General features: G+C 41.1%; 1 protein-coding gene across 3 annotated transcripts in view; it reads left to right on the top strand.

Annotated features, from left to right (window-relative positions):
• Positions 1-24,814, top strand: part of ABCG1 (ATP binding cassette subfamily G member 1) — a 50,443-nt gene extending 25,629 nt beyond the window's left edge. For 2 of the 3 annotated variants that reach the window (XM_083608766.1, XM_083608767.1), the window contains exons 3-15: positions 2,137-2,254; positions 4,679-4,811; positions 7,392-7,442; positions 8,249-8,394; positions 9,554-9,677; positions 10,895-11,009; positions 13,039-13,187; positions 14,364-14,465; positions 14,701-14,869; positions 15,703-15,803; positions 16,624-16,782; positions 17,288-17,406; positions 18,639-24,814. In XM_083608766.1, coding sequence (XP_083464892.1) covers positions 2,137-2,254; positions 4,679-4,811; positions 7,392-7,442; positions 8,249-8,394; positions 9,554-9,677; positions 10,895-11,009; positions 13,039-13,187; positions 14,364-14,465; positions 14,701-14,869; positions 15,703-15,803; positions 16,624-16,782; positions 17,288-17,406; positions 18,639-18,867 — 1,715 coding nt within the window. In that variant the 3' untranslated portion in view covers positions 18,868-24,814. The remainder of the gene's footprint in view (positions 1-2,136; positions 2,255-4,678; positions 4,812-7,391; positions 7,443-8,248; positions 8,395-9,553; positions 9,678-10,894; positions 11,010-13,038; positions 13,188-14,363; positions 14,466-14,700; positions 14,870-15,702; positions 15,804-16,623; positions 16,783-17,287; positions 17,407-18,638) is intronic. The other variant, XR_014546948.1, reaches the window with a different exon arrangement.
• The last annotated feature ends 2,020 nt before the right edge of the window (positions 24,815-26,834 follow it).

Genomic DNA, 26,834 nt, shown 5'->3' with positions numbered 1-26,834 from the left:
GAGCAATTTGCAGTAGTCCAACAGAGATGTAACTATGGCATACATCACCGTGGCCAGGTCTGACATGTCAGTAGTTTAGCAACATCTGGAGCACAGGTTCCCGCATATCTGCAGTACTGCCTGGATCCAAATTTCTGTTTTTCTTTTTCTGCAGTTAAGTCATTTCCATCAAGCTAGTGACGTTTCCTGAACAATTGCTACATGTTCTCACCCAGCACACATTATTCTTGTTCGGAGGTGGACATCTCTGACAGCGTTCATTGTAAACCTTCTTTCACACTGGCAGCTTAAACGCAGCTTGCGGGATGCACTTAAGGTTGCACCTTGACAAATAATTTATGATGAGCGCTTTTCAGTATGCAGTTGGTATTTTTTGAAAGGTGTGGATACGGAGTGACATTTTATCTTGCTTTCAACTCCTTTTCATACTGTGAAGATTCCTGGAAATCAGTGAGGCTTGCGTTTTCAACACTGTTCAAGAGCCAAGTACATTGGAAACCTCTTACATGTTTGTCAAAATGTCTGTATAAACACAAATGATGGGGGTATAGCAGCTGGAGCAGTCTGCTAAAATCAATGCAGACATTACAAGCAAACTCTAGGCTTTTTCTTTCAAATCTGGCTTTTCAATGGCTGATGAAGATGAAAATGATTGACTTACTGAATGTCAAACTTGCTTTCTCACATTCACTTCCTGCTGTTCTGTGACCATAGCAGAGTCGTGCTGGATGAGACCAAGGGCCCATCTAGTGCAGCATCCTAGCCTGGATCTAGACACATCAAAGAAGTGTTTCAGTTTAAAGCGTTGTATATTTAAACAGGGAAAACAGGTAGAAAAAAAACAAGACTCCACGTCGCCATCTGGTGGCACAGTGTAATACCACACATATAAATCGCTTTTTCTTTACCAGTCTAGCTGAGCCTCTGTTCTCACAGCAGCAACTCAGTGCCATTGGGAAGCCCACAATCATCAGGACAGGAGTGCAATCGCATTCTCCCACTCACATTTTCCAGCAACTGGAATCCAGAGGCAACCTGCCTCTGATCCTGGAAGTTAAGAAGTAGCCATTGGTAGTATTCTCACCCATCAATTCGTCTAATCCCATTTTTAAAGCCATTTTAGATGATGGGCGTCACTATATCCTGTGAATATCTTAGTTTCACTGTTTTATTTATTTATCATGTCATAAAATTTATGCACCACTTGATTGTAAAAACAAAGAAAACTTAAAGCGGTTTACAAAAAAAGAGACAAGACAATACATTTTATCAATAAGAAGAATTAGAAACAATGATTTGAGACTTTCAAAAAGTTGAAATAATAAACTAAAAAGAGGTTAAAGCTCGCATCAACTTTCTAAATATCTGGGTAAGGTAAAGGGACCCCTGACCATTAGGTCCAGTCGTGGCCGACTCTGGGGTTGCGGCGCTCATCTTGCTTTATTGGCCGAGGGAGCCGGCGTACAGCTTCCGGGTCATGTGGCCAGCATGACTAAGCCGCTTCTGGTGAACCAGAGCAGCGCACGGAAATACCGTTTACCTTCCCGCCAGAGTGGTACCTATTTATCTACTTGCACTTTGACGTGCTTTCGAACTGCTAGGTTGGCAGGAAAATATCTGGGTAGGCTTGCCTAAATAAAAATGCTTTTAGCAGGCACCAAAAGGAGTACGGTGAAGGCACTTGCCTGATGTCAACAGTGTAGGTGCTGCAACAACCTATTTTCTGCCTCTTAAACTACGAAGAAATAGATAAACAAAACCCAGAAAGGTGTAGCGTGCTTGAAATACCATGCTAAGACAACTCTACTAGGGAAAAGATCGTAGGTAATAAAATGGTAAAGAGCTTTTATTTACAACAAATAAATGTTCGCTGTTTATGTTTTCCTTGTAAGATTTTTCAAGAAAATGGAAAAATACAGAGAAGTTCTCTCCGCAGTGCATAGTTTTATTACATATTGAATCTCAAACCAAGCACTTAAATTGAGGCTACCTGACAAGGTCTAGCTTGTGTAGAGACTAGCGACATCTTGAGTCTTAAATCAATCTTGGGATGCAAGTACTTCAGATTCTAATCTGCTAGAATGACTAGGAAGACGTGGGGTAAACTTCTAAACATTGCACCACCTTCTTTTGCAGGTTTCAAGACCTTGTTGAAAGGAATTTCAGGAAAGTTCAGCAGTGGAGAACTTGTGGCCATTATGGGTCCTTCTGGAGCTGGAAAGTCAACTCTCATGAACATCCTGGCAGGATACAGGTAAGTGAGGGCAACAGTCAATTCCCACATTATGTTGTTTAAATATAACTAATTTTAAGTGTGCAGCTAAACTTGTAATATGTGAGATGACAAACATGTGCTTGTAAACGTATGTAGAATGCATTTATGCCCACTGGAGAACCAGAATTGGCTGCACCTTCTTTGTCATATTTATTCACTGTCACAAACTTGCATTTGCTGCCAGGGACACTGGTGGCGCTGTGGGTTAAACCACAGAGCCTAGGACTTGCCGATCAGAAGGTCGGCGGTTCAAATCCCCGCGACGCGGTGAGCTCCTGTTGTTCGGTCCCAGCTTCTGCCAACCTAGCAGTTTGAAAGCACGTCAAAGTGCAAGTAGATAAATAGGTACCGCTCCGGCGGGAAGGTAAACGGCATTTCCATGCGCTGCTCTGGTTCAGAAGTGGCTTAGTCATGCTGGCCACATGACCCGGAAGCTGTCTGAGGACAAACGCCGGCTCCCTCGGCCAATAAAGCGAGATGAGCGCAGCAACCCCAGAGTCTGTCATGACTGGACCTAATAGTTAAGGGTCCTTTTACCTTTACCTTATAATACATAGAAGAACCTTAGGTCTAATCCTTGTTCTTAAGCAAATATTTCATCTTGCATTTATAAAACATATTTTTTTTAAAAAAAGCCTTAATACATATCAGCAACACTGTTGCTCAAACCTGCTCCTGCAGATTTGGATTCCCTGGTTTAAAGTCTACAAGTGTTTTGATAAGACAAATATTTTCACTCATTGTGCTGCTTGATTGAGAGAACTCCAGAGATTTAGAAGTAAATACTATGCCACCTGCTCTGAGGGCTTATTTGCTCATTGCAGTCTTATGAATGTAGGACTTGTCTACAATCTCATGATTTACAAAACAGCCTTGGAGCTCTCGGTGAGTCAGATGAGTGAGTGAGATCACTTCACACTTGCATCTGCACACTTGTTTACTTGCATCTGCAGAAGCATAATTGACTTGCATGTCTTTTTTTTAAAATGTAAAGTGCACATAGGGGTAGGAGACAAATTTGGTTCAGTTCACCTTTAAAGGCAAACCTGCCTAATTCACACTTTAAGAACCAAAGAATAATAAAGATAATAAATGTTGGAAATGTAAAGAAACTGAAGGTACATTCTTTCACCTTTGGTGGACGTGCCCAAGGATTAAGGCTTTCTGGGAAATGATTTATAATGAAATGAAAAAGGTATTTAAATATACCTTCCTGAAGAAACCAGAGGCCTTTCTTCTGGGCATTGTAGGCCAATTGGTGCCAAAGAAGGACAGAACTTTTTTTTATGTACGCTACAACAGCAGCAAGAATACTTATTGCAAAGTATTGGAAGACACAAGATTTACCCACTTTGGAAGAATGGCAGATGAAGATGATGGACTATATGGGACTGGCAGAAATGACTGGCAGAATCCGGGACCAGGGAGAAGAGGCGGTGGAAGAAGATTGGAAGAAATTTAAAGACTATTTACAGAAATATTGCAAAATTAATGAATGTTAGAACGATGTTGGATAGAAATTAAGTGGTTTCCAGCTGTAATGCTTTAAGAATATGGAAGAAGGGTATAAGTAGGTAAAAAAAAATAACTAAAATGGTGTTGGATTGGAAATAAGTGGTATTGGCAACAAAGTTAATAAGAATATGCAAAAACGAATTGATAATGTATGAAAATACTGAGTTATAAAATGCTAAGTTATAGAGATAAATGAAAGAGGGTAAGGATTTGCTGATTTGATTATTTAAATGGGAATACAAGAAGGGGAGGTGTGAGGAAGTCAAAGAAACAAGCAAACGAGTTTTATGTTATGAAAAATAATTGTTTTTAATTTTTCTTGTTGTTTCTGTATGTTTTATTTATCTTTTTATTTTTATTTTTTCTTTATTATTATGTGTTTTTGTATATTTGTCTTTGTAAAATCTTAATAAATATTTCTTAAAAAAAAAAAAGAATAGCTATCCTTCAAAATTTACACGTCTCCTAATTTGGGAATGGAATTTTCTAGCCAAGCAATGTTTACAAAAATGTAGAGTGCATGATAGTGAGAATACCATAACAATGCATTGTATTAGGGGAAATCACTTGCAAAAGTGAGTACATTAGTCAAATCTGCATATTTACATAAGGCTAAATTTGCATCAAAATGCAGATGAACTTCCATGAGGATTTTTTTAAATGAAAATTGATCATTTTACTACAAATTCATAAAATATTATATGCATAAAACTGGCAAATTTGTGCAGAAATGTGGAGAACAGAATTCAAGACTGAAAAATGGGAAACAGAGAACTGTATTTGACAAATAAGTCAGTCCCTAAGTACAAGCCAGCCCTTAGCTTTGTCTCCCCCTAAAGGATGTGAAGGAAAGTTTCATGCTCTTTTTCTTTTCTTAACCAATTTCAGAGAGACTGGGATGAAAGGAGAGATCCTCATCAATGGACAACCCCGTGATCTGCGCTCTTTCCGCAAAGTGTCCTGTTACATAATGCAAGATGACATGCTACTTCCACATCTTACTGTCCAGGAAGCCATGATGGTAATTGAACCATATTCCACCTGAACTTCCCCATGACTGTGGCTTCAGGACTGCTTGATCCTTTATAAGGCTTAACCCTGTGTGCTGTTACCCTGACAAACCTCTTTGCAGGCTTAAGTGCTGCAAAGTGAAGCAGTCTGTAGACTTGATCACTCTGCTCTTGCCTTGGAGGAGGCAATGAGAAGTTTGTTTTATAGCTCAAAGGAAGAAGTCCCATTTTATTCATTATTTACCGAACTTCTAAACTGTCCTTCTTCAAAATAATTCCCAGAGTGCAAGCATTAAATAAGCAATCAATAAAACACGTCTGAAATGATAAAACCTTGATCAAAACTTTCCAGAGTGGTTAACAAACATTAAATAATTAAAGAAATACAATTAAGATTATAAAACCTAGGGAAAAGGTCATCAATCAACATGTCTAAAAACCCTCTTGAACAGTAAAACAATAAAAAAACAGCAGGCTTTCATCAAACAAACAAACAACCCTAGGACCAGTGCTTTTTATCTGTGGGGACGCAGAGGTATGCATACCCCTAAACATTTTATGAATCTTTGTACTTTTGTCCATTTACTGTATTTATTTTCCCCGATTTGAACTATAAAATGGAGGTTTTATTGAGTCAAAATGAGAGTACCCCTAAACATTTTTAAAGGGGGGGACACTGTCTGGGACATTGTGCATTGGTAGAATTTAATTGGATTTTCCAAAGGCCTGGGTACCAGAAGCCCAGTAATGTGATGACTGTCCACGCCTATAGGGAACCACTATTGCGACTATAGGTGCAGGCTGATGATCAGAGCAACACTACAAAGAAGGCCTTCTCCTTCCACTACCATCCACAACAGGGCAATGAGAAGCGCCTCACTTGCCTTTTTCACTTCGTGGAGGGGATTCAGAAGAGAATTTGTGAGGAAAAATAAATAGATACCGTATCCATATTTCTTTTTTTAAGAAAAGAGCCTGAGTTACAAATCTGTATTATTAAAGGGCTGGCCATCCATTACTCTGCACCCCTGCTTTTCAATTCTGGAAGTCACTTGTTTACACACAGAAGATACAGCTGCAGTATATAAAGCAAAAACACATTAATACTCTAATGTGCATAGAAAGTGTGGCTCCCTGTATAGAAGAGCCTGTCTTGCCAGTGGCAGGTCTTTGAAATATCCTTTCCAGCCTGATGCATCTAACTAAAGCTTATCTCCCTGTGATTTCAGTTTAATGATAGTCCAAGGTCTTTGGGAACGACCAAAATACACGCTCCTTGCCTCTTCCTTCACTTCCCTCTCAACAAGGCTGCTTGTTCCATAAACAAACACTGGGCTAGGAGGCAAAGCCAGCCGCCTTTGGCCTAGTGCCAGAGAGGCTGATTTGAGCTGACAAATCTAAAAATGTCCGCTGTCCAGGCTTCTGTGAAATCCACTTGGCAGTTTTGTGCAGAGACCTGAAGAGCGTTCAGTTACAGGGTCAACTGCTCTGGGATGGCCTGGTCAAATACAAACTATTCATTTTTCCAGCGATTAAATGCATTATTATATTGAGGACTTTTTGGGGAAATATTTATTTAAATGTTATTTAAACATATCTTCTAGGATCAAAAGATTCAGAGTAGTTCTTTTTTTCATTGCAGCTGCCCAAAGGAAAAAATAAATAAAGCAAATCTGCTGCTATTGGCCACTGTTTTTGCTTTGTCAACACCTTCATGTGTCCTTTGTTATGTCAGAGGCATTATGTCTCTGAACACTATTTGCTGGGAATCACAGGTGGGAAGAGTGCAGTTGTGTTCTGGTCCTGCTTGCAGGCTTCCCAGAAGCCATCTGGGTGGCTACACTGAGAACAGGATGCTAGACTAGATCCAGCAGGCTCTTAAGTCCAAGTGTCTTTGTGTGATTACCCACCCATTGTTTATTCAGAAAGCAATTCATTGACTCAAAGATCAGAACTCTGAATCTTCCTGGTTCTTAGAGAGACCAGGAAATTGCAGGGAGACATAAAGAGGGTCTTCCCGTTGAATAAAAATATGGACTTCCTCCTTATGTTTAAATACAGTGGGGCCTATGTAAGATGTTTACATGAGTAAACCTTACCTTTCCATAGCAACTTGAGTCAAGCTGAACCAAGTTATAGTCTGAAGAGATGAGAGGTGTACACGGTGTTTTATCAATTTGTTCTCCTCTCTCATCAAACTGATTTCCAATCTTCCCAAGTGTGCCATTCATGCAACTCTCTTCTTCCTAAGGTTTGTCTGATCATGAGAAACGATTTAAATACAGAGTCAGGGAGGAAAAGAGGTAGTAAAGGAGGTGCTGGATTGCACCTCCTCAAGATAGAAGCATTGCTTGTTTGAAAAGCATTCTAATCTCAAAGGCATCCTGTGTATAGGAGCTTCAGTTATCTAAGAGAAGGCTCCAAATTAAGCCACATCTGCACTATACATTTAAAGCAGTATCATGTCACTATAAACAGTCATAGCATCCCCCAAAGCATCCTGGGAACTGTAGTTAGTCAATCTTGTTGATAGTTGATGGAGTCTTCAGAGATGAGTGTCTAACAAGGATATGTTTGGCCTAATATTTCAGGTATCTGCTCATCTGAAACTTCAGGAAAAAGATGAAGGCAGGAGGGAAATGGTATGTATAGTACTTTGCTCAAGGCATAAATGTGAAACATACTGAATATTTTTAATGTAATTGTAAAAACTGAGCTAAAAATTAGTTCCTCCTTGCTTGTGGGGGATGAAATATGTATGCAGCACTCTTTATATCAGTAACAAAGGAATTTAGGATATACTATTGGAATTTTGTCCTTTTTGGGGTGAGGGCAGATTGAAGACATGCTAATTAAAAAGAAGCCCCAGCTGCTTGCCTACCATTTATAGAACCAGCAGTTAATGGTTAAATTTCACTCACTGTAAGAATAAAAGAGGAAAGAAAAATATGTTGAAAGTACTCAAAGGAATGTTCAGACAATTATAAGGATGCTTCATTTAACAACTGGATATTATATTTTAGCTAGATTTGCAGCTCAGCTTTTGATCTTGTATAGACAGCAGTATAAATAGTTGTTTGGGGTATGTGGTTAAAAGAAAATTCATTGTTGTAGAGAGCATCGCAAACAGTGAGTTAAAGAGATTGCACTGATGAACATTCCCAAACTGAGCAGAACTGAACTCCCCACACATCAGCTAATGGGTGGGAGGGGTTCAATCCTGCTTGCTGCAGGGATTGGCTCATGCAGCTGATCCAGACACATCTCTACCTGCCCCACACCTGACAGCAGATACGACATCAGGTGTGCATGTTTTTTGAAAATTGCCCTAGTGGACCAAATGGGGGGGGGTCCTGATTTGGTCTGCAGGCTGGCGTCTCCCCACCCTGTTGAATGTGGACAGCACTTGTGAAGACCCTTTGAAATACTTTGTTGTCCCTCATTTCAGGTAAAGGAGATCCTGACAGCTCTGGGTTTGCTGTCCTGTGCCACTACGAGGACCGGAAGTCTTTCAGGGGGGCAGAGAAAGCGTCTCGCTATTGCTTTGGAGCTGGTGAACAACCCGCCAGTTATGTTTTTTGATGAACCTACCAGGTAATTTGTATTCCAACCTAAAGATGGTATCATCATCATCATTATTTAGTGCATGGCTTGCAGTACCGCATTGATCCATGGCCCACCCTCCAAGGGTCATGTGGGAAAGTGCATGGGGCCAAGGCAGAAAACCAATACTTAAAAAAAATTAAATACTTGATTGCTAGAATGCATGTAGTAGATTATTATTCCCTATTATTCTTTCATCTTTTATCCAAAGCCAATCCCTTCCCTTCATTAATCCCCACAACCCATTCTGGTTTTAGTTTATTTAAAACTGATTATCATTCAATCTAATTATTCCTTCTTCCATCCAAAGGTAGTTCCTTCGCTTCCTTAATCTCCCCACTCCTAAACTCTTTCTGTTTTTATTTTATTTCATGTTTTGCTTTGTTTATATGGTTCCAGTTCTACTTCCTCCATTCCACCCCCACCCCCAAACTCCTAACAAGGAATTTTATGTGCTCACCAGTACCTTTTAAAGTAGAGGTCTATCATGGATGCTTTAGTTGAGATTCCTGCATTGCAGGGGGTTTCAACCAGATGACTGACCTTACAATTCTATGGTTCAGTATACAATATGATGCTGACTTCACTAGTTCTGATTCTGCTGATTGCTGACAGTTGGTGCCATTGTTTCTCCTGCTGTGATGCCTTCAGCAGCAATCTCTGGCTGCCAGTGCATCACAGGCAACTTCCAAGCAGTGCTGTTAATAGGGCACCCAGAAGTTGCAATGCAGAACCAAAAATGTGGTGTCCCAGGGCTTGGGAACCCTGAGTTTATAAAACAGAAGCCCACAGTGGCAGCCATAAGTGTACTGAGATGTGTAAGGTCCCAGATCCTTTGAAAACTAGGACATACCGGTATATTGTTGGCCAACAAGTGCAAGATACGAAAAGCTGAAAGTGAGATGGAGCGAGAAGGATGCTTTAGGGAACAGAAGTCATTAAGATGTTAAGAGCAATCTTGTAGCTGCCAAACTAAAATGTGAAAAACCAGGGAGAGCCAATGGTGGTAGCCAGTGCAGCTCATTGGAAATGTCTCCTCCTACCCAAACCCTGTTGGGATTGTGGAGCTTCTGTTCTTTTAATTCAAAGGGGCTGTTATGAACATCAGCGAGTGAAAAAAACAAGCCTGACAAACTCCTTTTCTTCCTAGCGGCCTGGACAGTGCATCCTGCTTTCAAGTCGTCTCCTTGATGAAGGCTTTAGCACAGGGTGGTCGGTCCATTATCTGCACTATACACCAGCCCAGTGCCAAACTCTTTGAGCAATTTGACCAGGTACTTACTTTGATTTCTTTTTTGCCACACGCATGGATGTATAAAGAGTGCACTCACAGCTGCATCTAATTTCCTAGGCCACAATGCTGTATCTGAGATCTCATTGCACTGACATACAGATAGAATAGCTTCCCAGTCTCGCTTCATGGCCAAGAGTATGTATTTTTCCTCTCTCTTTTCCTCGCTACATAAGCTTCATGTGAGGCTGATGCTGCACATCAATCTCAGTGGTATCTATGCTGACTGGCAGTGGCATTCCAGAGTCATTCAGAGAGGGGGCTTCCCCACCCCTATCTGGATGGAAAGAAGATGCACTCCCACAGAACCATGGCTATTCTGTGCTGAGGTGACCTTAAAGGCAGTTCCACTCCACATATACTCAGGAAATTTTGCTACCTCAGAAGTTCTTCTGGGAGGCTGCTTGTTTGAAAATGCCTGCATGTCGACACCCCCTTTTTATATGGAAACCTTGTGTGTCCCAGAGAAGTCAATGGACTGATAGGTTGGATCTTGATGGTTCCTGGGGATCTATTCACACAGAGAACCTAACGTACACCACCCTGGAGGTGATTTTCATGATCACGGCAGCACGTTTTTCAGTCATTCCAGTTGGGAAAAATTGCTTCCAAGGAGCCACAGCTGGGATTGGGTGACACTTTAAAGTGCTCTGAGGGCCTCATTAAACATTATCTGCTAATGCATGCAAATAAACCCCAACATGACTGCAACTCCTTTGCAAGGGAGGGAGCAGTTTACAGCAGAGTCCTGGCAGAGGGATCCATTGTATCAGGACTGTGCTGCAGAATGCACCTACAATGAAGTATTAGTCCGGAGGGGCCCTCAGCGGAAAGCAAGTGAAGAATGACAATTATAGAATCAATTTTACTCGGTTACTCCTCTTTCTTTGATGGTTTCATGTTCAGCCTGTTTTCCACTATGTGTCTGAAGACAGAGTTTAGTAGATAAAAACCCTTCATGTGTTTTCCAGAAGTGAAGGCCTCAGAGTTGAGACTACTTGCCTCTGAGAAATCACATTGCTTCCTGATAAGTATACTAAAATCCCTCGGACGTTGCTGTGTCGCAGTGTCCTTTGATTTAGACTCTTAGCAAGGAATCTTGCTACTTTCCCCTCTGATCAGATAGTGGTTTACTGAATAGGTTTACAAGGCAGCCAGTCTCGAGTATTATTTATCATTTGTTCTTTTTCTTTCTTTCAGCTCTATGTCTTGAGCCAAGGGCAGTGCATTTACCGTGGGAAAGTGTTAAACCTAGTCCCTTACTTGAGAGATTTGGGTTTAAATTGTCCAACGTACCACAATCCAGCAGATTTTGGTGAGCAAATGGAATGGTTTCTTGGTTGTGCTTATTTGTTTTTGTTTTGAACAAGCTCTTGAGAGCAAAACGGAAATTTATTTTTAATATATGTCATAAAATGATAAACTCTTTCTTGTTAAATCACACCCTCTAGTGGTAGGCAAGCATGCTGAACTCAGCACATGACTAAGTTCTTAGAAATGAAAAATTTGGGCGCAGGCAATGTCATGTCTCGTTTCCTACCATCATTTCCCCAGAACAACTGAAATGATTTTAAAAATCTGAATTACCTGAAGTTCTTCCTTCTGTTCAATAGAAAAATCCAAGAAGTCCAGTTTTATTTGAATTTTGAAACCGTAGTGGCTGGACTTGCTAATAAATTTGATATTTTAAAAGTTTCAAACTGACTTACCATATTTCAAAAAGTGAAAATCCGGAGATTTTTTTTTGGGCAAAGTTGTTGAGGTGGGTTTTTTTTGGGGGGGGGGGACATTTTTTAACTATTTCTGAGGAAAATCATCAAAAATGACACTACCGACATGGGCGACCATATGTCCAGATTTTCCCAGACATTTCACCAATTTACACCTGTTTGCGACTGCAGTATTCCGGACGTATGGCAACCCTACATTTCATCAACGTATAAAGTAAAGGTAACCAAATAAATGTCAGGGGGTGTTCAATGATAATTATTTAATTAGTGGACAACCCTATACAGTAGTACTTCGGGTTACATACGCTTCAGGTTACATATGCTTCAGGTTACAGACTCCGCTAACCCAGAAATAATACCTCGGGTTAAGAACTTTGCTTCAGGATGAGAACAGAAATTGTGCTCCGGCGGCACGGCAGCAGGAGGCCCCATTAGCTAAAGTGGTGCTTCAGGTTAAGAACAGTTTCAGGTTAAGAATGGACCTCCGGAACAAATTAAGGTACTTAACCAGAGGTACCACTGTATATTACAATCATATGGGTCTGGTCTTAGAAGGTGTTACACTTACTTAGTTCTGCGATTAAGCCTATAACATATTTCAAAGCTGTTACAATCACTGTCCTGACTTCTGCAACCTGTTGCACCTGGATGTTTTGGACTACAGGATAATGGCAACTGTAGTCCAAAACATTCGGCGGGCACCACATTGGGGAAGGAGGCAACATGCTTTAAGCTACTTCTATAGTCCAGCTTTCATCTAAAGTGCCAGTATAGTGTGTACTGCATGTCTGAAGAGCAGGTGACCTTCTGCAGGAACTGTCTAATAATCTTAGTTTGCCCTATGATGTTGCACATGGAGTGAACATACCGGGGTGTGTGGCTTACAGAGTTGCAACCCCTGCCCCTATCATGCGTTCATCATAACTTATGAACAGGCTGCATTGTCTTCATATTGTATCTCTGCATGCAACCCGTGACCTGCATTTCTTCAGAAGTAAAATATCACGGGTTTAGATGCCACAAGCATTTCCATGTCCCAGAAACCTGCTATGACCATGGGATTGTTGAATTTCTTAGATTGCCATGGCTGGATTTTGTTCCAAAATTTCGTACTCTCTGAAATAATTTCAGGATGCAGTTTCTGCGTCCCAGATGCAATTGTCTTTCATAGTGCTTTAATAGCAATAGCAGGGGTTAATATCTCTTAAGATGTTGAACTTCAACTCCCACCAATCAGCAGTGGTCAGGAATGATGGGATTTGTAGTTCCAACAACATCTGAAAGAGCACAGGTTCCCTATTTCTGCTGTACAGTTTCGTTCCCCCCTGTGGAACACAGTTTACCATCCTCAGAGGTCCAGTAGGATAGAAGCCTCATCTAAAATAATCCTGAGTTCAGTAGCTGTTGTAATCTAGAGCCCACCTTCTCAAATGCATGGAGTATTGAGATAGCTATTGCTACCCTTTGAACTTTAGGGCCCACCATTTACACAAATGTGCAAAAGTATCTCTGCACCCACTTCTGAATATACCTGCCAGCTGAGATTGTTTTGTGCCTTTTCCATGACTATTTCACATGGAGGTGGATAGAATGATTCTTTTCTGTTCTGTTTAGTGATGGAAGTTGCCTCCGGAGAGTACGGAGACCAGAACAGTCGTCTAGTAAGGGCAGTCCGAGAGGGAATGTGCGATGCCGATTTCAAGAGAAACTCTGGGGGAGAAAGTGAACTTAACCCTTTCCTATGGCACAGACCATCTGAAGAGGTAATTTAGATGAAAATTGTTACTTTAAATGGCTGCAGAAAGGGGATCAAGCTAATTGCTACAGCCCTTCAAACGCCTTCTGGCGGGGGGGGGGGGGGGGTCAATGCTACTGACATAAGCCAGAAATAAGCAGTTCAAGAATGGCAATTCTGCATCATGGTTGGTGCCATTGCATCAAGGTTACACAAACCAGACATTTGAGGACACATTTGATTGGAAATGAACTTTGTTATTAATGTTTTATACAGCCAAGACTTCTAAGCAAGCTTGTTAAGCAAATTCTCCTAACTTGGGATTATATCGAATGTTAATTCTACTCAGTGTAGTTCTGTTAAATTCAATGGGCATGACTAACTGAAGTCCGTTTGTTTCAGTGGGTCCTCTCTGAACAAAACTTAGTTTTATACAACCCTTGAATTTGTTTGAAAGCATTCATATTCACATTCTCCTTAATTGATTTCTTCCAATATTCTCAATGCTATGGGATTTTTGGGGAGGGAAGGAGTCAAAACAAACTCTCAATTTGACGAGCTGATGCTTATCATTCTTGCCTTATCATTGTGCCTTTATTCTTGTAAACTGCTTGGAGGGTTATTTATTTATTTACACTCAAACAGTATATAAATTTTATGAAATAAACAACAAAAATAAAAGGTCGATAACATTCATATTTGAGTTTTTTCAAAAAAAAATCTGAGCTGAGTGAAGCGCTTCATCCAGAGTTATTTGCAAGTGCTTAACATTCTTCCTCATCATCTGAGACTGAAGGGAAACTCAGGTAGAAAGCACTTGTTCCCCCAACCCGCCATTAAGTTATGGACTTCACCTCAACAAGGTGTGGCAACGGGCACTAGTTTTTCAACAGGGATTAAATGCATTCACGGGTGATAAATCCAACAGTGGTGACAATGGCTGAATGGGGGAACAACCAGCTCTAGCGTACAACCATATACTGGTTGCTGGGAGACGGCCAAAGAACAAGGGAGAAGTGTTCCCTTTCTGCCTTGCTGGTGGGCATCTCAGAAGCATATGCTTGGCTACTGTTGCAAAGAGGATGTTTGACTAGATGGGTCCTTCATTTCATTCAACAGAGTTCTTCTTGCATTCATTGATCCAGAACTAATGACTGTCCTGAGTGGTACATTTAACTACCTTTTTGTTTGTCTATTCCTTCAGGATTCTTCATCAACAGAAGGCTGTCACAGCTTCTCAGCCAGCTGCCTTACTCAGTTTTGCATTCTGTTTAAAAGAACATTTCTCACCATAATGAGGGATTCGGTAAGGCTGGTTTCAGTGCTTAAAAAACAACAACTGCTCCCTTTAGGAATGTCCAAACGATGATGAGAGTTGCAGTCCCAAACATGCATTAGCTTGGAGGAGGCTGGTATGGAATGTGGATAGGTTGTAGTACGGTGCACAAATGATAGATCCATATCTACCAAATTGAGCTATGTTACAGCACTTGTCAACTCAAAACATTCTTAACACAAGCATATCTTTTCCTTCCTACCAGGTTCTGACGCATCTGCGGATCACATCGCACATTGGCATTGGACTCCTCATAGGATTGCTGTACTTGGGGATTGGAAATGAAGCCAAAAAAGTCCTGAGCAACTCTGGCTTCCTCTTCTTTTCCATGTTGTTTCTCATGTTTGCTGCTCTCATGCCAACAGTCCTTACATGTGAGTCATGACCTATGTAGGAGGCATTTTTTAAGGATTTCTGTGATGCTGTTGAAATCTGTGAGAATTTTGCCAGTGACTTGGCTTCCACCCTCTTGAATATTTAATTGATTTTAATCAAACAAGGAAATGTAATGGCCTTTACAACTACTATTATTATTATTGTTGAAATCCCAAAATGGTGTGTTGTCTTTGTTCATTGCCCACAAATTGTTGTGACCCAGAAGTAAACCACTATTCAGCCTTTTGTGATTCTGTATTTTCTGTGTCTACAGCTAGTAGGTTGATAGGCCACCTACAGGATTTTTAAAATTCATATATGAATATATACATAGGTTGATATAAGATCCTGCTTTTCCTCTAAAAGGAATACATGCTTACAGTGCTGACCAGTGCATGCATGTAAAATCACCCCCCAGCTGGTGAAGCAGGAGCAGGTATGGCCAGGGCAGTGGAGGTCCATGTGGGCACTTGCAGCCCATGGGCCAAATTAGGCGCACTCGTCACTCGCCTCATATCGCAGGAAGTTAGCTGTGGAATTGGTAAGCCATAGCTGCAAACCTAGGACCTCTTCCACTTTACCTGCTCCTTTATGCTGACTGAATACAAGGAACACCACCTTGTAAAGCCCAGCTATCACATTTGAATCGTAATGCTATAATCTACAATTGCAATCAGTTTCATTTTATAATGAAATGGTTTTAGAATGTTGTATTATTTTATTGTTGTTAGCTGCCCTGAGCCTGGCTTCGGCTGGGGAGGGCGGGATATAAATAAAATTTATTATTATTATTATTATTAATCTATTGTTGTTTTTTAATTGTTCAACATAGTTCCTCTAGAGATGGGTGTATTTCTTAGAGAACATCTGAATTACTGGTACAGTCTGAAGGCCTACTACTTGGCTAAAACGATGGCTGACGTCCCTTTTCAGGTAGATCTGTCTTTTCACATCTCTCTCTGTAATTTTGTAAAACAGCAAAACAGTAGGAATCCTGAACGCACTCACTTATCTTTTCCATATAAATGAATGGGTGCATGTGGGGCAGCTTTGCAGTGGAGAAAAACAGGGGCGGAGGAAGGGGGCGGTGGGGACGGACCAACCCAGGTGCCTTCACTGAGGGGGGTGACATTTGGCAGTCATGGGCGAGCGGCTTGTTCCGCTCCTGGCTGCGGGGGCCGTGCTGTTCCGTGTGCCCAAGCGGGTATCCCGCGCCTGGGAGGGCACCCTCCGCACCCCACACCCCTTGGGAGCGCCCCCTGCCCCCCTTGGGAGCGTGCTCACCCTGGGCAGCGCGGGCATATGCTCCGCCGCTGGGGACAACGCATACCATGACTGTTGGTGGCCTGGCCTCCCTTGGAGCAATCTGGGGGTAGGGGCAGTATGCAGGGAGTTTAGACAAGCATTCTGCACACCACTATGTGATATATTTTCTAAAAACAACAAAAGTGAATTTCAAAATATGGTTAGCGCTCTTCTGAAAGGTGCTGGTGGACACTGGTTGAAGCTCAGTTGCTAAACCAATGTGGCTTACATGATGAGATGAAGAAAATGTGTTCTCCCTCTTCCCATGTGTTCCATCACTGGATGTGGAAAGGAAAGATGCCAACCTACAGTGATACCATAAAGAGCTGATGTAGCAGGAAGCTCCCATTCTTCCCTCCCTTAAGCAAAAAACAGTGCCGATTATTTATATCAAAAAAGAAAAGTTGTATAATGCCATATTCCTTAAAAGATGTCTGTCTCTTTGCAGATTATGTTTCCTGTAGCATATTGCAGCATTGTGTACTGGATGACCTCGCAACCCTCTGATGCGCTCCGATTCGTCCTGTTTGCAGCACTGGGGACAATGACATCACTCGTGGCTCAGTCACTGGGGCTTCTGATTGGAGCAGCATCCACTTCACTCCAGGTCTTGGCCCTTGCTTTTTTTGTGATATTACACCAGCCTTGGCCAAGCTGCTGCTGCCTTCCACATGTGTTGGACTACAACTCCCATCATCCTATGCTGGTGGGCACTGATGAGATCATAGAATCATAGAAGTATGGAGTTGGAAGAGACCATGAGGGTCATCTAGTCCAACCCCCTGCAATGCAGGAATCTTTTGTCCAATGTGGGGCTCAAACCCTTGGCCCTGAGATTAAAAGTCACATGCTCTACCAACTGAGCTGAAGATCAGACATATAGTCCAAGAGCTCTGAAGGTCACCAACTTGGTGAAGGCTGTATTACACATCCCTGTTCCTTTCGGCAATTGTAGCTTCAGTTTACTTGGCATACTTAAGGATGGTGCATGCCTTCCAACAAATGCCATTGGTACTGAAAAGCCTTCTGTTAGTGATGGGTCTGGCAAAAATGCAACCCTCGTTTTGCTTTAGTTTTTAATCTTGATATCTGCCTGTTTTTTTTTGTTTTAGGTGGCAACATTTGTAGGCCCTGTTACAGCCATCCCCGTTCTCCTCTTCTCAGGATTTTTTGTCAGCTTTGATACCATTCCAGCTTACCTCCAATGGTTGTCCTACATCTCATATGTCAGGTAAATGTGAAGGGTGCTGATTGGCACTTCAAGTGCAATTCTAATAAAGTTTCACCATTGATTAATGCATCTTCTTGGTTTAGAGAGTTAGCACTTTTTTAAAATGAGAGCATGTGCATGAAATGGATGGGTGTGGTTTGAGTTTAAAGGGACCATGTTTGCCTAAGTCTGATCAACTTGATAGCATATAGGACTTGAGCCAGAGAATCCTGCTTTCAAAGCTTAGTTCAGAGAGCGTTAGCACATACTCCCTGTGTGACCACAGCTAGGCAATACACCTTTCTGCCTTACTCTACTGAAGAAATGGAAGTTTTAGCCTTATTCCATTATACAGAGTAGTGGAAGTGCCCCACTTTACAGATCCTTGCAGGTTTTCTTCAATTAATCGCCCTCGCCAGCTTCCCAGCAGGTGACCAGCCTGCAGAAACTGGAATTTATTTAGTTATTTAAAGCATTTGTGCTCCACCCTTCACCTGAAGGTCCCAGGACAGAAATACACAGACAGCAAAATCTAATGAAGAATCTAAGCCAACACACTAGAAAACAAAACACAACACAACAAGTTATGCAATAAAATTGCAAGTCAGTGAAACAGCAAAAAAAGGGAAGATGATCTCATCTCCCAGTGCACCTTCTCCTTTACCAAAGGCTGGGGCATCCCTTTTCCCCTGCTGATAAAGCCAAAACAGTGATATAGTGAGGGGTGCCATCTGTTCGATGGTTTCATACATGGCTACAGTCTGGCAAGAATTATGGAAAACTGCTTCTGCAGTTAGGATTGTTCTTACCTAATCTGGGTATCCAATAATATTTGTTTAGGGATTTTTTTCTTTGCTCAGCTGGCTTGTATTCTGATGTATGCCCCCCATTTTACCTTTATAACAGCTCTGTCAATTAGGTTAGTAAGATCTTATGATTTGTCCGGAGTTTCATAACGAATTTTATGACTGAGCAGTGGTTTAGAACTGCATCCAGCTCTAGCATCATATTCCCACTGTGCAACACATACAACCACAAGCAGAAACTAAAGCTGCTGATATTGTCATTATTGCTTTTATGGCTTAGCTTTGGGACTGTACGTGGATCGTCATGGATGTAAATATTGTGATAAAAATGGCCAACCCCTTACGCAATAATTAATTCAATTACTGTTGCTTTAAGGTACTTGATTATTATTTTTTGCCTGATAGATTTGATTCCGCTTTGACCTTGCAAACTATTATTTTCTCTAGATACGGATTTGAAGGTGTCATTCTATCCATCTATGGTTTGGATCGGGAAGATCTCCACTGCGACAAAGATGAAACTTGCCATTTTCAAAAATCAGAGGCCATCCTCAAAGAGCTGGATGTAGAAAATGCTAAACTTTATTTAGACTTCATCGTGCTTGGAATTTTCTTCATCTCCTTACGCCTCATTGCCTACTTTGTCCTCAGATACAAGATTCGAGCAGAGAGGTAGAGAGGAAGCAGATGCAACAAACAACATTCAGTTGTAGACTGTTGTTATTGTCTGATTGTGGCAGACAAGTCTCCAGTGCCGAGTTGCAAGTGGGATTGTGATCTAGCCCATAGAAAACCATGTCCTGGTGGATTAATGGGTGCATAGTTAACCATGATTGTGAACTGACTGGGTTTGGTCATATTTCTTTTATGCTTTCTAGCTTTAACTAGGAAGACAAACTAGAAGGGAATCTTGTTTCACATCTGGGAGCCATTGCTGCTGATCACAGGATTTTTTTCTCATGGAAGCTGTGTTTTCTTGTAAGGTAGCTGTACTCATGTGGCAACAAGGTAAAAAAAATGGCTGGGGATCTTTCTTCTATGTCCTGCAAAAATGTGAGGAATATATTATCTCATCCTGTTGCATCACTGCAAGTTTCCTGAATTTTTGCACGTATTTTCCCCACAAGAAATCCCCCATGAAAACAGATGTCTGCAGATTCGTCAAACCTTTATCAAATGAATGGGTTTTTTTCTTAAAAGAAAGGATATATAAGTAACTTGATATCTGTTGTCTTCTTTACATACAGATTTCTGGAGCTTTATTCTCATGAGCTGGTCTCATACTCCCAAATCACAATATTAGAATGAAATGTCAATTTCCACGAACTCTGTAAAAAGAATTCTAGGGTGCAAAAAGTGCATCTTATCTATAAGCTGACCACAGATGATTCCTTTTAGCATTTTTCTTTCAGGATATTCTTTCAACCCATGTTTCTTATGGTATTTGAAATATTCATTGTCTACATTTAACTACCTCCCATAGATGCAAAAGCTTGAGTGTTCCTGCACTGGGAATCTGAGGCAGTCTAAGCAAAATAGAATCAGATCTAAACACGTGTTTGAATGTTCTAAAATATTTTAATAACACAGATATTGACAGAAGGGAGAATTGCCAATGGTGCAATGTCATGACTCCTTATGGAATAGTAAAAGTTTTCTCTAGTGCATATGTAGTTCTTCCGGTTTTTGCAAGGCCAGCATGTATAACAAAAGTCATCAGTTCTGTTTTTCATGAGTTCCAACATACATTTCTCGCAAAACATACTGCCATTATAACCCAACACAGAGGCTCGGTGGCTCTAACCCAGTAGCAGGCAGCATGGGGACTCCCAACAGCTGAGTCATTGCTACTTACAGGAGGGAGAGGGTGAAGGGAGATATGACCGAGAGGTCAGCATGGTGGAAACGCATCAGCAGGAGTGCTGGATTGGCTCATCTGCTGCATTTGCATCATGTCAACCTCCCCACTGCCTTGCTGTTCTCCTTCTGGTAAGCAGCAGCTCCTCAGTTGTCAGGAGGTCAAGTGGGCATCACTGCCCCACTATGCCATTCTCTACTGTCCTAACCCCATTGAAATAAAATGGCTTAAGCTTGCTGGATTGCTTGGTTGCTAGATTGCAACCAAGTGGTCTAAACAGAGGCAGCCAACATGGTGCTGTCCAAATTCTGTTAGACTCCATCACCCTTGACCATTGGCTGCAACTGATGGGAGTTGGAACCCAATAAGTCTGGAGAGCACAACATTGACTATCTAAACAGGTCTAAACAATAATTAACCAATTTTTGCCATCCATTAACATTTTGCTTTCCTTTCGGACCAAGTCAGCCTCGTAAAATGAACGCAGGGTAATTGGAAGGGAGTTGGCTCTGCATTCCTGATTTCTGCCAAGCCAATGTGCTTCTGTATATTGGCAGAATTTTGTATAGTAGTTGTGGGTTTACCCAGCAGTTTAAAGGGCGATATGGAAAATTAACAGAGTAGGAAGTCAGTAAAGCACCCTAGATCTGGAAGAGATCCAAATGTCATGCCAAGTTCAGCCCAGTGCACTCAGGTTGGGAAATTGAATGAATGGCATTATGTTGACTTTATGAGCGAATCAAATAAGGCTGTTTTCAGGCCAGAAGTGGTTTTGTTTCAGCAGCTCATTCAGCAACTAGATAAAATGGCCCACTCAGAGAAATTGGATCACAGTGAGATTCCCTTTTGTGCGTGTAATCTAGAAGAGCCATTGTTCAACAGACTATTTTAAGCACTTCAGAGAGATCTTTGTTAAACCAAAACTGCCACAGCTTCTGGGTGTCTCTCCCTCTCCACAATTTGGAAGATTGAAGGAGAAGTATTGGCTTCTAGAGTGATAAATGGCAAATTTTAATACAATTTAGATTGTTTTGTGAACAGATTTATATGGCTAGAGATTATAAGTTCTTTCCTTTTTACATATGGCGGGATTCAAATCTGCACCACTAACTAGAGACCCAAAGTGCAGGCAAGCTTCCAGTAACCCATAAGGTCTACCTTACCCAAAAGCAACAGTAATCTGATGTGACAGTGTATGCCTGTCATTGTAATCTGGGAGCTGTTCAAATAACCAGACTTCTTATCTAGTTGAGTGTCCTCAAATTCATTATTGTAATTCAGGTTAAACAGGTTTCTGTTTTTAAAAAAGTTACAAAAACCCGTATTAAAGGCACAACTCTTTCAACTTGAGATCATTAAATCATAATACAATGAGCAGATCATTCTGATGTGATGTTGTCCCATCCCCCCACCTCCAAGTTTTAAGACGCTTCACTTTTCAGTGAAAGAATGCAGCAAGAGAACCTTCTAATTTGCATGTGGTGGTAATCTGTTGTGTTGGGTTTTATTCTGGTGCCTCTTTTATCAGAAAGCTGTCACAGCTTTCAGTATAAGTCAGTGATGGGTTTTCGATGCAACAGTTGTGTTCGATTGAAATTGAGGTGAGTGTGTAAACCTTTCCCTCACGCACAAAATTTGATTAAAAACGGAACAGGTGCACAATAGGAAGTTGATGGAAGACGAAATGAAAACTCAAGACACCTCTTTGTGTTCTTATGTTCCAAGCTGACATTAGAATGTTCTCCTTTACATCAGTTCTGCACTTGGGGCAACATACCTCCTGCTGGGGGCAGAAGACTCCCCAGCTGTCCACTTTGTCCATGCATCAAATCAGACATGATTGACCATAATAATCCATCTTCCATATACTGCCATGAAGAGGCAAAGGGCTAAAACTGCCTAGAGCAGGTGAATGTCACAAAATGTCATCTGATTGTAGGATATAGCCACAATCAGCCTTCCACAGTTTGCGAATGATGAATTAGATGTCATGGATTTACTTAAGATGAAACAGAACTTGATTGGGCAAGAAGAACTGGCTTCTTGATGCTTTCCATAATAGCCTCAAATTACTTTGCCAATATGTCCATTTTTTTTTCAGTTTTGGGAATTTAAAGTTGGATTGTTTTCTTTTTGCCACAATCATTTATAATATTCTTATCCCTACCCAGTTGCTTCATGTCATACTTTCTCATAAATAAATAAACTTATCTGCCACTGTGAGACCCAGCTAAAGTGGTGCAGCTTGGAAAATGAAATTTTAACAAGGAAATGATTCGATCCAGAAATATATTGAACAATTTTTGTTACCTTAATACAGCAAGCATGACACTAGTCATTATATATTTAAGTTTCAATTATTACAATGTTAGTGGGTGCTTTAGGGAATTTTGTTTTCTGTTGGTTTTGGGATTGGTATGACCTGTCACTAGCTGCTTTTAAGGGAGGCTGTGCCCCATAATTATAGAGAAATGTCAAATTCTATTACCGGTGGCTTATGATAATTCTTATAGCTCCTTTTCAGTGTGTTGAATTGTATAACACAGCCCATGTCAACCTTGCGTCCTCTGGCTGTTGTTGGACTACAACTCCCATGATGACCAGCCAGCATAGCAGGTGGATGAAGGCTGGTTATTTACTCTGTGAATCATGCACTGAAAAAACATGTTCCTGGCTTAGTATCTAGCAGATTTGAATATTTCCACTTGTATTGGTGCATTCCATTACAAAACTAAAATATGAGAATTTTTTTTTTTTTGCAAGGAATGGGGGGAAAAACTGTGAAAGAATTGCACCTGTGGCCTATTGTTTCTTTTCAATCATTTATGTATTCATAGCTACAGCAGTTATCTTCTGCTTCTGTGGCTGGAGATAATTCCACAGGAGTTACAATTGTGCATGCTATTGTTCTTGCTTGTGGAAGCGCTTGGCAATCGCCATGTTTGCTACAGCATGTGAGCCATCTGTTATCATAGCAATGGCTGAGACACCTGACCTCAAAGCAATTGTGGAATGTTCATAATGCCTCTGGTATTCCAACTAGGTACTGAATCCTGCCCAAATGATGTTTTTCCATTTAAAAAGGACACTCAAGTGGGTCTTAAAATGGCAAAGGAAATGTTGCATTTGAAATGGCATTTGTGTAAAAGTTAAAAAGGGAAACTGCACAGTTCCTATCAATTTATTCCAACACCGGGGTCTCCTTTCTTGCTTTCCCAGAAGCTCATTTCACATATTTCACGAATGCATGGGGTGGGGGGACGACTCAGGATTGTGCCCGCTGTTCCCCCTCCTATGTGCAAATAGGCCCCATGTGCTTGCAGATTGCATGCGTATGGACTATGCACAGTCAGGAACCCAGCAAAAGACAGGGTCCCATATCACTCATACACCTGGTATGTGCATCGACTTGGCTCAGGCGCTCGGCTGAACATGCAAGCATTGGGGTCAGCAACAGTAGCCACATTCACACATTCAACGCACCTGCATTTTTCTTGTGAAAAGGGCTCAAGATGTTTGCTTTTCAAAAAAAATGAAATAAAAAGTAGGAAATTTTATAGGTCTATATATTCATTTAGGCCTCTAGATCTCAGCATTGACATGAAGTCTAACCCCAGTTACTCAAGAGTAAGTACTATTGAATTCAATAGGATTTACTTCTGAGTAGACAGGATTAGGCTTGTGCTTGCACTGTAAGTGTATTTTCCAGAGGATTATCTTTCCTTTTATTTATGTGATCTGTTAGAAACCTGGAAGTACTAAATAGTCTGTGGAGCTCCTTTTCTTCCTCAGGTTTTGCCGAAATTTTACTAGCCTGATAGTCTAAAAAGAATCCAACAATATTTGTCCTTGTAGCTTTAAACGAAACATTGAATTGTTCTTTTTTTAATGATCATGAGGCATCCATCTTTTAAAAAAATGATTTTCTGTATGTGAGTTGTAGTGTATGGTATTGCTGACGGTGGATTTGAACTATTTGTACAATACTGGCTCTCGGATGCAGCGAGCTGTTGCCCTTAAACCTTATTTAGTTATTTAAGATACTTGATGTGTGTATGTATGTGGGTGGGGTTTTTTTAAAAAGAAAAATAATAAATAAAAACAAAACGCAAGAGTCAATGCAAGTAAAATGTCAAAAACTCAGCGTGCTGAAGTGTGCATATACTGTATGATATCCTTCACTAAGCTGATGCTGTCCAGATGTTTTGAACTATAACACCCATCTACCCCATCAACAGCTGTGTTGGCTGGGGTTGATGGGAGTTGTGGCCCCGAACCAACTAGAGGACACCAGTTTAGTCAAGGTTGCTGTCTGTCAACTAGCTCTCCTCTCTTGGATGTGTAATGCACCCCCTGCATTACTTTGGATTCCTGCTGGTTTTGCTGTTTTAGAGACTATTGCTGCTTGCACGCTGTGATACATTTGCACTGTTGTAGATATATGTAAACATTGTCTTCTTTCTACCCCCTGCTCCTCCTCCTCCTCCAGGTGACTTGTTCATATTTTGAAGTTTAGACAATGTTAGTGAACGACATGTACCTGATTCATGTACCTAATCAAAAGATTTAGGATGTTGGTATTCTAACTCTGTACTTTAAAGATACTTACATGAAAAGGCTTTGTATATTTCTGTATAGGAAATTCCTAGAGGATCTTTGTATGTGCATTATTTTCCAAATTAGAGCTCTTGTTTTCTGAAAATGGAGAACACTTAACAATGTAACAAACAGAGAATAAAATAAAAGTATTGCTATTTTCAGATTATCGGCTTGGTCGCTCTTTAATGGCCAGATTCAACCATCCTTCAGCTTTTCAGTTCAGGGATCAGTCTTTAACCGCAGACAGCAGGGCATGTTGGAGAATTCCAACAAAAATGGGAACAGAAGCAGAAACTGCCAATGTTTGCTTATTCATGCCATGCCCAGAATGGCAATCAATCCAATGAATACTGATCAGAATTCATCATTATTGTTGTTTTTCAGTCTACAAATGAAACATAACTGCGTTGAAATGGATGGTGTGGAAATAATTACATCATTGTGTTAAGTTTGTAATTTAAGTAACTTATGTAACTAATTGCATAAATTACATTAAATAGTAGACAGCAATATAAATAACACAATATTTAGTGGAAACCGAATGGCAGCAGAAAGGAAACACTGCTGATTGTGAGAAATACAGTTGGAACAGAAATTGGTTGCCTTCTTGCATCCCTAAACACAGGACCCACTTTTTTGTTTTTAGGCCATATATGTCTGCCTTTCTCTTTTTTTCTGTCTACTCACTCCCAAGTCTGCCTCTTTTTAGTCCCTTTTTAGTCGCATTAAAACAAATTGGCTCTCTCTGCTAATTCACAGAAACCTCATTCTATGGGGCATACTGTGCAATTGCACTTACATAAGTGGGACCCAGTAACCAAAATACCCTTTCCCATTTTTCCTGTCTAGAAGGTAAATGGAGAATAAGAAACCCTTTGACAATGGTATATCTCATTATGCATGGTGTGGAGAGAATGGCGAGAGAGATGCTAATAGTAGAACTCAGGGAATGAAGCTGAACAATGGAAGATTCGGGGACATCAAAAAGAAAGTACTTCACCAAACACTTAAACTATGGGATTCATTCTTTCAAGTGATGGCCAGCAACTTGGATGGCTTAAAAAGAGGATTGTCATAGGTTTCTCTTTGGCTATTGTGACAACAGGATGCTAGGCTAGATGGACTAATGGGTTCTTCTTACATTTCTCCTCTTTATGCTGATTTTTATTTACTTTTTCGCATGTAGTCAAAGACTGTACACTAGAGGGTGCTGTGAGATTTCCTCATTGCAGAGTGAGACCAGAAATGGTCCTTGCTCAAAAATATTTTTACTGAATACAATTCTGTAAAAGACATTAGAACATCATGGTTCATACTTGTGTATACACATCTGCTAAACTATGCTTTACAGCACTTAATATTAATTTCTTCCATATACTTCTGACATCTCAAATGGGTCTGCACTTTATGTAAAATTGTTTGGGAACCTGTGTTCCAAGGATCACATACAGCTCTCAAGCTACTTTAATGTGGGGGTAGGAAAGGCTGAAGAGAAAGAGGGTGAAAATGGGTGGGGAGTCAAAAATGGAAAAATCCAAGTCTATGAATGGCTAGCAGCAAGGATGGCTGTGTATTATACCTGACGGAGTGTCTCCATCCCCATCATTCAGCCCAGACACTGAGGTCCAGTGCTGAGGGCCTTCTGGCAGTTCCCTCGCTGCGATAAGTGAGGTTGCATGGAACCAGGCAGAGGGCCTTCTTGGTAGTGGCGCCTGCCCTGTGGAACGCCCTCCCATCAGATGTCAAGGAAATAAACAACTATCTGACTTTTAGAAGACATCTGAAGGCAGCCCTTCAGGGAGGTTTTTAATGTTCGATGTTTTATTGTGCTTTTAATTCTTTTGGGAGTCACCCAGAGTGGCTGGGGAAACCCAGCCAGATGCGCGGGGTATAAATTGTTGTTGTTGTTGTTTTCCAGTAATGGGGACAGGATGCTTCTGAATACCAGATGCTGCAAAGCGCAGAGATAATTGCTGTTGTGCTCATGTCCAGTTTGTCGGTTTCTCATAGACAACGGCTTGGCCATTGTGGGAACAGGTGGGACTAGATTAGTAGGAATTATGGGCTGGTAAGGCAGGGGGGGCCTGAGGCAGACCTGCCAGCTTGCCCACAGGACCGCGGGTGCCCAGGGCCACACATGCCATTGGCATGCCCATCCGACGTCAGCATGCCTGCTGATGTAATTG

Source organism: Podarcis filfolensis (assembly GCF_964270895.1).
Source record: "Podarcis filfolensis genome assembly, chromosome: 4".
Taxonomy (NCBI): Eukaryota; Metazoa; Chordata; class Lepidosauria; order Squamata; family Lacertidae; genus Podarcis; species Podarcis filfolensis.
This window is presented reverse-complemented; position numbering and strand designations above follow the sequence as displayed.